General features: G+C 39.8%; 1 protein-coding gene across 1 annotated transcript in view; it reads left to right on the forward strand.

Moving 5' to 3' along the window:
* Positions 1–9099: 9099 nt before the first annotated feature.
* The window catches only part of Lrp2 (LDL receptor related protein 2), a 184431-nt gene continuing 180709 nt past the window's right edge, over positions 9100–12821 (forward strand). Inside the window, exon 1 of the mRNA XM_077110314.1 lies at positions 9100–9233. Coding sequence (XP_076966429.1) covers positions 9100–9233 — 134 coding nt within the window. The remainder of the gene's footprint in view (positions 9234–12821) is intronic.

Consider the following 12821-nt stretch of genomic DNA (forward strand, 5'->3'; position numbering starts at 1 on the left):
TTTCTTGAAGAGTTTTGCTTTCCAACAGGGAGGTGGGGGCTTTTGTGTGCATGAATGGGGCCAGTTTGCGCCGCCAGTTTTGGGGCTCGAATGCAGAAAGTTTCTAGTGTGGCTTTAAACTTCTCAAGTTGTTGGAGAGTTGTTTTTACAGAAACAGAGGGAAGGGAGGAGAAGTGGAGGGAATAAAAACAGTAAGAGGAGCTGAGGAGAGAGGGAAAGACAAGCAAGTGAAAGGCATGGAGAGAAGGAGGGGAGAAAGAGCGAAGTTGAAGAGCGAGAGAGCATGGGGGTCTTGGGGGTGGGGGCCAGCGCGAGAGAGCGAGCGCCAGCGCCCGAGAGAGAGCGAGCAGGGATGAATGGAAAGGGCCAGGAGGCTACAGGAGAACCCGCGAGCTCTCTCCCTGGCTTTCCGTTGCTAGGTAGCAGCCGCGAGCTGCGTGTGACCGACCACCAGACAGACAGAGCGGACACTGCTGCCACTGCAGGGACTAATCTGTCTGTGGGGATGGGGGAGTCCCCCCTTTCCCCTCCTGCTCCTTCCCGTCGGACATCTTAATTGCCCTACAATAAAAATGAAACCCCTATTGTTGCAGGATTAGCCAAAGCAATAAATTGATTTCCCTGGATCACGTATTGGGGTTGACGGGTGGGTACTGTGGAAGCCCCCATTTATGGAGGAGAGAGGGGAGGGCTTGTGGATGGGCCGTGGCATGTATTCAAATGGTTAATCTGCTTTCTTTCTTCAATTCTTAGCGTAAGCTCCTTAGAGAGAATCAAGTAAGTAATTATACAGCAACTCCTAGCAGCACCCATTTCAGACTTCCTGGGAAGAAGTTTGGAAATGCCAACAAACCCCACTGGTTTTGCAAAAAATCTTTTGGAAAGGGAGGGAAGGCAGGGTGAGACTGTTAATAATTCTTTCTTTGGACAGCTTTTTCAGTGTTGGAAACAGAAAGAATTTATTTTTATTGTGGGAAGTTTGCACAGTGCAAATATATATGTATATATTATATTTATGTGTATATATGTATATATATGTATATATATATATATATATATATATATATATATATATATATATATCTTCAACACACCTCTCTCACCATTGGACAGATCCTCCAAACAAAAGTTGAATAAAGAAACTATAGAACTCAATATCACAATCAATAACCTAGACTTAACTGACATATATAGAATATATCAACCATCATCTAGTGTATATACTGTTTTCTCAGTAGCACGTGGATCCTTCTCAAAAATAGACCATATATTATGCCATAGGGCAACCCTCAGTAAATATAAAGGGGTGGAGATAATATCATGCATTTTATATATCTTATGTGCTAAATATAGCAATAGGATTTACTACATGTTTTTCTGTTCCTGCCTGGCAGAAGGAAATCTTGCCCTGATTAATTTACAAAGTCCCTGTACATCTAAAACATATATCCTTTTCCCTGGGTGGATGGTTTAGTCTTTAAATAACCAAGTTTCTTCTCTTCTTGGTAGTTGACATCCATGTATCTTCTATTCTATGATAATATATTGTAACAATATGTATAGTAGTAATAACACAGTCTTTGCATTTGCACTTGCACTTGTTCATATGTGACAAGTCCTGTTCTGGGTATCTTACAGTTATCTATTCATTTTGCCTTTATAATATCCTTTTAAAGAAGGTAGTGTTATTATCCCTAATTTACTGATGGGAAAATGGAGGCATCTAGCAATTAAGAATTGCCCATGGTTCATATTACTAGAAAATGGCAAAGGTATGAGGCAAACCTAGGGAATTCTGACTCCATAGAGTCCATAATTTAACCATTATGGTATGTGGTTCTCTGTTTCTCTCTTTTGTTTTGTGCTAAAAGTGTTGTGGTAAGTTGGGGCTGAGGCTGTGGCTTAGCTGTAGTGCACCTGCCTGTCATGTGTGAGGCGCACTGGGTTCAATTCTCAGCATTGGGTATAAAAAAATAAAATAAAAAGATCTATCAACAGCTAAAAAAATGTTGTACATGTGTGAGGTTATTAAAGAAGCCCAGCAGCATTTTGCAAGTCCCTACTGGGTAAAATTCACCTGCTGCTTCATAACCATGGATGGTGGATATTTTTTTCAGAAACTTCAGATTTCTAAGATCTGAACCCAAGTCTCTTCATTCCTAGTCTTCATATCTGATATATTTTTAGATATATGTCCTCTAAATGTCCTGAGCCTGGTTGGTTGAAGAGACTTCTATATTCCCCTTGTTTTGATTTTGCCTTATCATATGACTCTATAGTCATATGATATGAAATAAAATATAAAATAAAATATGATGAAATTGTAAATGCCTTTAGTTAAGCATTGCATTTTAGGTAAAAAACCAGAACTAACTTTGTGCCACTAGAAATTGGAAGAGCAGAATGTTGAGTGTTGCATGGTTAGTTTTTCTGTTTTAAAAATTCCATGTCTGTAAAAATTATTTGCATTTTCTTCATCTTTTTCATAATGCTTTTCAAGAAAAAAAAACTTAGGAGTGCCTTCAGGAGTTAAGTTCTCTAGGTTGCAGTAGTGGCTTCACTACATTTTAGCTGTGTGGCCTTGGAGAAGGCACCTAACTTTGCATGGCTCAGGTGTTCAACTGCAAAATTGACATGATAATAAGAACTTATCCCGTGGCATTCTATATGAACACGAAACGCTAAAATTGTAAAGTACTTAGCATGATATATGGTATATAGATCATGAAAATAAATTAGTAGCTATTTTTATATTTGTATATGTCTATATTTTTTGAGGTATTGGGGGATTGAACCCAGGAACTTGCACTTGTTAGGAAAGTACTATTTTTATATTTATCAACACTTAAAGTAATATACTCCTACTTATTGTTCATATTTCCAATTTTCAACTGCATGTAGAAAAGTCTTCTTTAAGCATTTTCTGCAAATAGGTCTTTAAGGAATTCCCAGATCTGAGGATGTACTCGGAAGTTTTATTTTTATTTTTATTTTTTTAATAGTATTGGCCTTCAACAAAGTTATATCTTTAGTGAAATTTGGTGATGTCCTTATGACATTTGCGTCTTTGAGTGAAGTTTGTATGTTTCAAAGAATTATGTTTTTGTCACATCTCACTTATACCTGATTAATGCTTTTATTTCACAGCAATTGGCTTATATTTCTCTACTTGAGATTCCTCTATTCTGTTCTTTATAGGGCTTCTGCCTGAACTCTCTTCAACCATGTGGTGGAAACAAGAATTTTTGCTGTTAAAGGGAGCCTTAGATATCAACTGGTCTGCTTGTATTATTTTACAGATAAGCAATTAACCCAGGAGAGGGGAGGGAGGAGGGCTGAAAGGAGTGAAAGGGAAGGGAATTAAGTACCTGGCCTGAGGGTATGAAGACTGTAGAGCTAAGATCCGCATCTGAGCATCTCATTCCCGGTCTTTGCACTTGACCATTTTTTCTTGATACATGTCATCTGAAAGTCCCCACCCTCTTTAGTCCCGGAGATTTCTAATTCCTTTCAGTTGATCCTCACTTATCAGATGAGTCAGAGTATGACAAGTAGATGACCTTCGTGAATCTTTAAAAAAAACTGGGTAGGTCTCTTGCTCCAGGCCAAAGAGGAATCCTGTGGTGGGTCAGTACAACCATGTGCATGTACTTTCAGTCTGACCCAGTGCTTCTGCCACATTGGAATGGAGCCCCCAACTCCCAAGGACCATGCCTCCAGATCCATTTTGTAAATCTTTGGGTCATCAAAACACATTCTTTGGATTTTGTAGTGCTGACTGCGATAAAACTAGATTTTTAGTCTTGTTCAAGGTACTTTTTAGGTTATGGTTAATCATTTGTCCAGGTGGCACTCTAAGAATACTGACAGGTTTTTAAATTAGAATTTTTATTATAATTAAAAATAATGATATTATGAACCTAGATGTATTCCTCCATGTTACTAGAAACATGGTAATAATGACTTTGGTGTGTCTGCTAAGTTCTACCAGCTAGAACAGAGTACATAGAAAGTAGAGGGTTCTGACAAAATATTTGGAATTAAAAGGAAATGTTCCCTGAATAATTTCTCGGCAATCTTGTTATTATGAAATATGAGGAATTTGAGATTTTGGAATTAGAGGATCTGGGGTTGAATTTTAGCTCTGCTTTTCACTATCTAGGAAATCCAGTACAATGACTCTTAGTGCTCTGGGTCAGTTTTCTTTTCTGTAAAATGGGTCCATATCCACCTCACAGGATGGTTTTATGCAGCTCAAATGAGGCAATGACTGTAAAGTCTCATATAGATTCCTATCCAACATTATCATCTTCCTCAAGAATTTGATTTTTTATAACCTGGGGGTGGAGCATTTTAGTATCTAGGTATCTTCTTTGTTGTCAGTTCCGAGAAGGACACACCCACGCAGATTGATGTGTCCTCTTAGTGACTGCAAAAATTTTAATGTTTTTCAAGATGTATGTAAATGACAGAAACCTATGCTAAACCAACTGAAGCCAAGGAAAATTATTGAAATACATATTCCAAAAGGTACAGATATTTGGCTGAGCTATCTGAGTTTGCCCGTTTTTTTCCGGGCGGAAATAGTCAGATATTGGCAGTTTCATTTGGTTCAATCAATTACAAAATAGAGGGTTGCCCTATGTTGTATCATTCTTGTTTTCTCATCATCTCCTTTATAAAAATTGTTGACAGAATGGTAAAATATTATTATCACTATGGTTTAGTGGTCACTAATATGAAGCCACTCCCAAACATGTTCTCTTTTAGTGTAAAATGGCTGTCAGTCATATGCTGTCAGATCATCTCCACTGGGAAAGAGCAAGAGTTTGATTGGTTTCAGCAAATGTCTCAGAGGATCACAGGGACTTTGCAAGGTCTTAGGCTCTTGGGACAAATGACTGCCATATCCCGGGTTATGAAGTGTTCCTACGACTTAGGCATGTGTCTCTTACTTGGTCCCTGAGGTCATGGACTAAGTGTGGACCTAGGAGGGGATCTGGGGTAAGGCTACCAGGAGAAGGATGAACAGATGCTGAGCTGCAAAAATGACCAGTATACTTTAACAGAAAAGGTTGACTGATGATGTTATTTTTATTTTGTATGTGAAATCAGACTTGAAAAGGCTGACAGTCCTCAGATGACTCAATGGTGAAGGGAGAAAAATATTTATTAGAAATGTTAAAAGACATGGTGCTCTGTGTTCCTAGAATCATGCTGCAACTTTTAAGTTTAGGGAGAGAACAGGAGAAGGAAAGACTTTGAGAAGGTTTATTTGGAGCCCCATATTTTCTTATTTGGTGCGGACCTTTGTGATGGACAGGGAAATTCTAGAAAATGAGCGGAGAAGCAGAATATAGGAACTCTTGAGTCCATTGTAGTCTTCCTTCTTCTTTTTTTTTTTTTCTGTGACTCCGAGACCCCTAACTCCTTCTCCAGCTTATTTCACTCCCTTGTTTGTTCCTTTTCCACATATGGATCTCAGCTATGGGAATGAGGTAGATGGAAAGAAGAGAGAAGAGTCTGAAGATAGATTAAGATGCTTCCATGGAGATAGAATATACCCTGGTGCATGTCTAGGGGTCCCTAACATTTAACCTAGAGACTTCTTCCACAGATGGTAGAACAGATATCTTTTCTACCTCACTGGAGTAGTTTTCAAAAGCCAAATATATGCACGCTGTGCGGATGGCTATTTTGTTGGTGGTTAATTTAAATTCTTAATTTGAATAGCAAGTGCTAAGAAAACAAAAACATTATTTTTCCTAAACTAGGGTGGTTAACTTTCATATTTGGGCACTTCTGATTTAGGACCGCAGTGACACACAATGAAGGAAACATCTTTCCTAGAAAAATGACATATTAGATCATTTAAAGTTTCATGTTGAAATCTCGATACTTTTTGGTCCTTAGCCCTTGGGTCATGTCTGACCTCAAGGTTGTAGGAAACAGTGAGAAATGAGTGAAAGGAGGGTTGCCATTCTGTGCATTGAAAAGTTAAGCCACTGTTATCAAGGATACAATGACCTGTGTATTGTTTAGATCTTGAGATTCAAGTTTGTAAGCAATACCCAAAGGTCTCTTTTAAATTTATGCAACCCAGCTAATAACACATGAAGATTCCCCGTAACTTGGAAAATAAGCCTTAATTCATTTGTCTCTTGATTGACATTAAAGTGTCAACATATCTGCTTTTTGGGCCCAGTGGGTATTGAGGAAACCTGAAGAAGAGGAAGAAGAAAGTAGCCACAATTTTGTTATGCTACAATTTCTTGGATTCTTATATAAAAATATTATAAAAATATTCTTATATTAAAATATCCTGTCAGGAATTTGTATGTCATTTCAGACCCAATTCTTTGGTTTTTATCTCATTAACGAGGAGTACTTTTCTGAATAAAGACTCAAAAAAATTAAACCACTTATTTCATAGAATAATCCATAAAGTTGAATTGCAGAATTGACATAGTTTATCTGAAATATGTCAATCTCACCCACATTTGAACCTTACTATAAGAGGAAAATGCTATTATTTCCACATGAGCTTAATTTTGGTTTGGGGAAGGGTTTGGAGGACATTTCTTGTTTCAAGAAACCAGAAATAGAAAACCCAACTTAAATTGGCTTAAAGAACAAAGGGTATTTATTGGCTCATGTAGGTGAAAAACCCTGAGACAGAGTGGAGTTCAGGTGAGGTGTAGTCAGGGCTCTGGTTCCCTTTCTTTGTGTTTTTTTGACTCAACTCCCCTCTAAGTTTCAGCTTTGTTTTCAGTCTGGTTTCCCATATGGTTGTAATATTGCTGCCAGGGCAAATGGGGCTGCTTGTTTCCTTGATCACACTTAGAGGAATATTCAGCCTTGAAAAAGGTTTTAGTTATGTTCTTAAAAGCATTATTTCATCACAGGAACTTAAAATGTTATAATTTCTAAGGACCTTAGATAGATGCCAGTTAGCTTCCCAAAGTTGTCATATGATAAAAATCACCTGTGGAGCTTTATAAACTATATATATTCTTAGGTCAAAACCCATGCTTACTAAATCAAAGATATGGGAATTTGTTTTGAAGAGTTTCTAGGTGGTTCTGAGGGCCAGACAATTTGGGAACAACTGAGCTAGGTAATACCTCTTATTTTTTTAGTTTTATAAACTGAGACTTAGAGATAGGTGACCAGTCACTGCAGGGTCCTTTGAGTGGCAGGTTAGTGTACTTGGTTAAATCTATTGCTTGCTCTGGATGGGAGAGTTACAAGAATAACTACTCTTATTGTCTGAGGGTAAGACCATCTCCTTTCCTGGCCAGAACAACAGGTTCTCCATGTTAAATCTCTGCCACTGTTTGTGTCTTAATTGTGTTCTTTGCCTTTCCCTGGGCATACTTGAAGCTCTTGTTCTCACTACATGATGTAAACAAGTGTGAGTGAGAGGTCTTCTTTTCCTTTCTCACCTAAGGTAGAGATTTATTCAGAGCATCCTTGACAGTGCCCAAGAGCTTCTAGGACAGCCATGGATTCCATGGTTGGAATGGGAATATTGTAAAACCTGATAGTTCATTTTCTTTGTGTCTTAACCTTGTCTGTGGCCCTCACTGGGACTTCCAGTTTGTTGATCCTACCTTGTCTGCACCGTCCCTCAAATTACTCATTAATTTGCTTCTTTAGCTTATATTTTATGACCCACTAACACCTCCTGTTTCCTTCAACCTTTGAGACTGTCTGCTCAAATGTTTTTTTTGTTTTTAGTAAATGGGAAAGTAGAAGCCATCAGGAGCTCGAAACCCTTGACCATCATCTCTTGCTCTTTGGCCTGTTTATTCTGTCTTCCTCCTATTATTCTGGAAGAACAGTCCCTGCTCTTAAGTCTAACTGCTTCATTCATGTTCTGGATCCCATTCTTTCTCATCTCTTAGTAATTGAATCCTTTCTCTTTTACAAAATCCTCTTTGTTCCACATTCCCTTCTAGATACTACCCTCACTTCTCTGTTCTTCTTTACAGCAAAACACTGACAATTTGACTATATTCACTGTACTTTCTCTCCATTTTTTTCCTCAGATCTCTTCCCTTCAGGTTTTTGCCACCACCTTTGACACATATTTCTTTGTCAGAGTCACTGATGAACTCCATGTTAAATCCACCGATTCATTCTCAGCTCTGGTCTTATTATTTTTTTGGGGTGTTCTGAGGAACAGGTCCTTGCACATGTTAGGCAAATGCTCTGCCACTGAGTCATAGCCCTGTTCTAGCTCTGATCCTCTTTGACCCAGGAGCAGTTCTAGACACAATGTATCCCGTCTTCTTCAGTGAAACTCTTCCTTTGATTTCCAAGAAATTACACTCTCCCGGTGTTCTTCCTTTTCTTTTTTTCTTCTAGCCGCTCTGTTTCTTTGGTGGCTTCATCCTGTCTCACTTACATGCTGATATCTTTCAACTTTATGTACTAATCCAGACCACTACCCTAAACTCCAGACCAATATCTCTGTCTGCTCATTTGACTTATCTGTTTGGTTGTCCAATAGCCATCTCAGACTTCATGGATCCCAGAGGAAGCTCCTGATCTCCACTAATCCTCCAAATCTGTTTTCCACCTGGAATTCCTCACCCCAGGAAATGGCTGCTCCATTCTTGTTCAGGCCCCAGAGCTTTCAGATTGTGCATGACTTGCCTCCTACAGGTATTTGCTCCTGGATACCTGCTGGGGTGTGGTCTTCTCTGCTCCTTTCTTGTTCAGTCCCCAAAGCTTGGATTCTGTATTGATTCTTCTTTTTGTTTTCCACCCCTTACCTGTTCTTTCAGAAAACCCCATTGTTTCAGTCTTCATACTATTTGTAGAATCCAGTCACTTTCACCATCTTTGGCTTCATCACTTGGGGCCATGTGACCACCATCTTGCCTGGATTATGGCAACAGCTTCCTTATGGTCACCTGCTTTCCTCTGCCCCATTCCTCTCTACCGTCTGTAGTAGCTAAAGGAGCCCTCTCCTAAAATCAGTCAGATCATGGCACTTCTCTGTTCAAAAAGCTCTGGTGGTTTCTGTCACAAACAGGCTGGTTGGTCTAGAAATAGACACTGAGACAGAGCTTGGAGCACGAGATATTTGCTATGACCAGTGCCTGTGAGAGGAAAGCGAAAAAGGATGGGCAGAAGAAGAATTTGAACTGGGACAAGGGCTTGGGCAATACCGCAGAAGTCCTGGAGCAAGAGTTGCCTATTAAAGAGTTCTGTTTCAGGCCCAGGTAATATCCTTGCTCAGCTACTGCGTATGGCCTGCCCTGGGAAGACATGACCTTGGGCAGGTGGCCTTCTCCAGCTGAGGCAGATCCCTTAAAAAAGCTGATTGCAGGTAGAAAGTCCTTCCCTGCAGCTGGTCCTACCTTGAAGGGGAAGCTGAGTTGTGCATCTCCAGGTGTCCTGCCCTGCTGCATCACATGAAGAGTCTAAGTCCTTTCATTGGTCTATAAGATTCCAACCATCTGGCCGCCGCATTACCTCCCTGACCTCGAGTCCTCGTCTCCCCAGCTCAGTGCTTCAGGCACAGTGATGCATTGCTTTCCCCCAGCACAGGGAGCCCTCTCAGGCCTTTCCATTTGCTTTCTGTCAGATTGTCAGATTGTGCATGACTTGCCTCCTACAGGTATTTGCTCATGGATACCTGCTGGGGTGTGGTCTTCTCTGATTCTTTCCTGATTTCCTTTCTCCATTACATTTCTCACCATCTGAGAAGGTATGTTAATTAAATTACCTAATTTGTTTATTTGCCAATAAGTCTTTTCTATTCTGTGATGAGATGGATTTTCATCTCTTTTATTCATTACTTTATCTGTAGTGTCCCAAATAGGGCTAAATAAAGTTGAAGGGTGGTGCATAGATGCCACCATGGATGTTAAGAACAGGCATCCTCAGCTCATCACCATGCTCCTGGTCTTGCCAGCCCTATATTCCCCCAGGCCTCTGGAGGCCCCATCAAGATCCTGATGGAAAAAAAAAAAAGAAAATTGCTGTCTCTATGAAAGCAAGTGGCTTAGCAACGCTGTTTCTCTTCATTTGACTCCCAGCTTTTGTACACCTCTGTGCCCATGGGCCCCCACCCCCTGGTGACTCCCAGTGCACTTGAGAGTAGCTGATTCTGCATCAGTCTTTGTAACTTCCATCCCAGACTCTTGGTTACCCTGTGAGAATTTCCCTATGCTGCAGAATGGGTCATTCTGCTATTTTTACGACAGATTTGATACAGTAGCTTTTACAAAAAGATAAGCCAAAGTTTTTAGACATTATGTTAGTGGACTGTCATTCTGTGTTTAAACAGAACACAAAAGAAAGCTTTCTGAGATCATGGCACAGTGAAAACAGCCTTGGTGAGACAAAAGGCCTTCTTTGGAGAGGGGAGGGGCTTCCAAACTCAGGGGGGCCTCTTGGACAGTGGTGGCAAGAACACCACGAGTCCAGTCAGGGCGTTCCTGAGTCCTGTTCTTGATGAATGAAGGAAAAATGGCCCAACCAAACAGGGCCCCAGACTGTGGAAAAAGGCCTGTGGCTGTTTGTCCTCTGGGCACAGACTTTCTCATGTCAGTCCCATTCTCTTGAGGATTCCATATGAAACAATTAAGTTAGAGGGGAGTGCTGGGTTACATGCATGTACGGGTAGAGATGATGGAGGAATGAGCTAAAGTAATATCTGCCTTTGTGTATGTGATGCCAGGGATCAAACCCAGGGCCTCATGTATGCGGGGCAAACACTCTACCAACGAGCTACATCCCCAGCTCTGATAATTACTCAATCTTCTGTGTACCAGGTCCTAGGTATTTTTCAGTTATTCATCTACCTGCTTCTTTATTAACAGTCCAGATTGTATGTGTAACGGACCAAGGCAAAGACAGGTGGGATACTTTGCCAAAAGCCATTCAGTTAGGTGGTAGAGCTAAGATTTGAACTCCAGAAAACCAAGGTTGTCATTGTGGATAAATAAGAGCAAGTGGAAGATAGTTTCTTTGTAAACCTTTACTTAGTGACTCCTACAATGATAAGTCAACGCCATTTCAGAGGCTGGTACCTTCTCATTTCAATTTCAACTTTTGGGCATTTTCATCAATACTTTTGGCAGTTCATTGAGTACGTGTTGATCATGACCTTATCATGTTCCAGGCATAAGGTAATGAGGTACTATAAATTTTAGGAATCACCTCCATATGGGCCCTGTCCAAAATAGCTGTGTGTTGAAAGTGTCCATTTCTCTTCCTTCTACACTCATTAGCTTCAGTCTGATTCTTGCCTGCTGGGGTTCTCCTATACTATCATTCTATCTAGGAACATCTTTTTCTCTATAATTACATGTCTTTTCATTCAGAGCACCCTTATCTAACCAAAGTTCTATTCCAAACTTCTCATCAGGGATGGCAGTGATGTATAGATTTTTAAAGGTTTTTGTTGCTTCATATTGATGGAAAAATTCCCAAGTCTTCTTAAAGTCCTAGAAGAAAGTCTGAATAACCAAAATGAGAGCTAAGTCTCTTTACATCCCAGAGGAGTCTGCTTTGTAGATTTAGAGAAGGCATCTCCTGTGGGCTGGATATGTTTAAAAGTCTCTTGGCCCCAAAGCACCATTCATTGTTGTCAAAGATGTCTGTTCTGTCATTGCTAGAGTCAGTTATTCAGAGTAAGACAGTGTAGCCCCCTGAAACTCGAGTTACAAAGCAGAAAGTTTTTCTCCTATCGGGAAAAATAGTTGGTTGAGATAGTAATGCATAGTCAGTGCTTGTCAGAGAAGGGTTCAGAGAGAATGAGACTTGAGTTTAATACGTTTTGATGGGGACTAAATAAGGTACCTGAAGGTTTGAGGTAGTCTTAAAAGGAATGCACCTGCCCTTTTTGGGGACAAAAGGTAGTGTTCCTTTTCTTTAGGATGGCTTTAGGGGAAGTTTCTACTGTGAATATTAAGTGGGCCTCAAAGAGAAGTTTTTTCCACCTGCGTGGCTTTCCTTAGTTAATTGGATTGAAATAGAATTGTTAGAAGAAAATTAGAGATCAGCCCTGGAAGCAATAAAATTGAAGACTCTATTAATAATCCCTTAGGGATCTGTCAGTACCTGTATAAGTTTGAGAGGAAGATCTTGGATTGGAATGCCAATGGCAGTTTTTATATTTCTAAATCACAATGATTGCTGCTGATAGGAAATTCTGTTTTTCTTTTATGTTAGTGTCTAGTAAAGAATTTACAAATGAATAAAGTCAAATACATACATGTCCCAAGTCAATTAATGAAAGGTTGATTTTTTTTTTTGACCATATGAGGGATGGAACCAGGGGTGCCAGCCCTTTTAAAATTTTGTATTGAGACAAGATCATGCTCAGTTGCACAGGCTGGCCTCAAATTTGTGATCCTCCTGCCCCAGCCTCCTGAGTAGCTGGGATTATAGGGATATACCACTGTAACTGTCTCTTAAATAGTTAATTTTTATGCACCAAAATTCTGAATTTTTTTCCAGTTTATTTCTGACGTAAAAATTTACTCCTTCCCTAATATTTGGTGCAGTGAGGTGTTGAAAGAATTTGCTAAGTAATCACTAAGGGTTGAGATTCTAGTGAAAAACAAAATGCATGGCTTAAAAATTGAAGATACTAACTGGAGGACAGTGGAAGGTAGATGCTTCTCACTGTAAATAATTAAACCCAAGAGTGCAGACAGGAGAGATCTTGGCACCCAGAGAGACTTGACTGAGAAGGATGCATATTTTATCCAACACTTGGACTTCTCTGTGAGGGAAATCAAAGGGTCTTTAATAGTTGTTGCAGATTGTGAATATGTGCACCAAAATCTCACTGTAAT

Source organism: Callospermophilus lateralis, chromosome 9, assembly GCF_048772815.1.
Source record: "Callospermophilus lateralis isolate mCalLat2 chromosome 9, mCalLat2.hap1, whole genome shotgun sequence".
Taxonomy (NCBI): Eukaryota; Metazoa; Chordata; class Mammalia; order Rodentia; family Sciuridae; genus Callospermophilus; species Callospermophilus lateralis.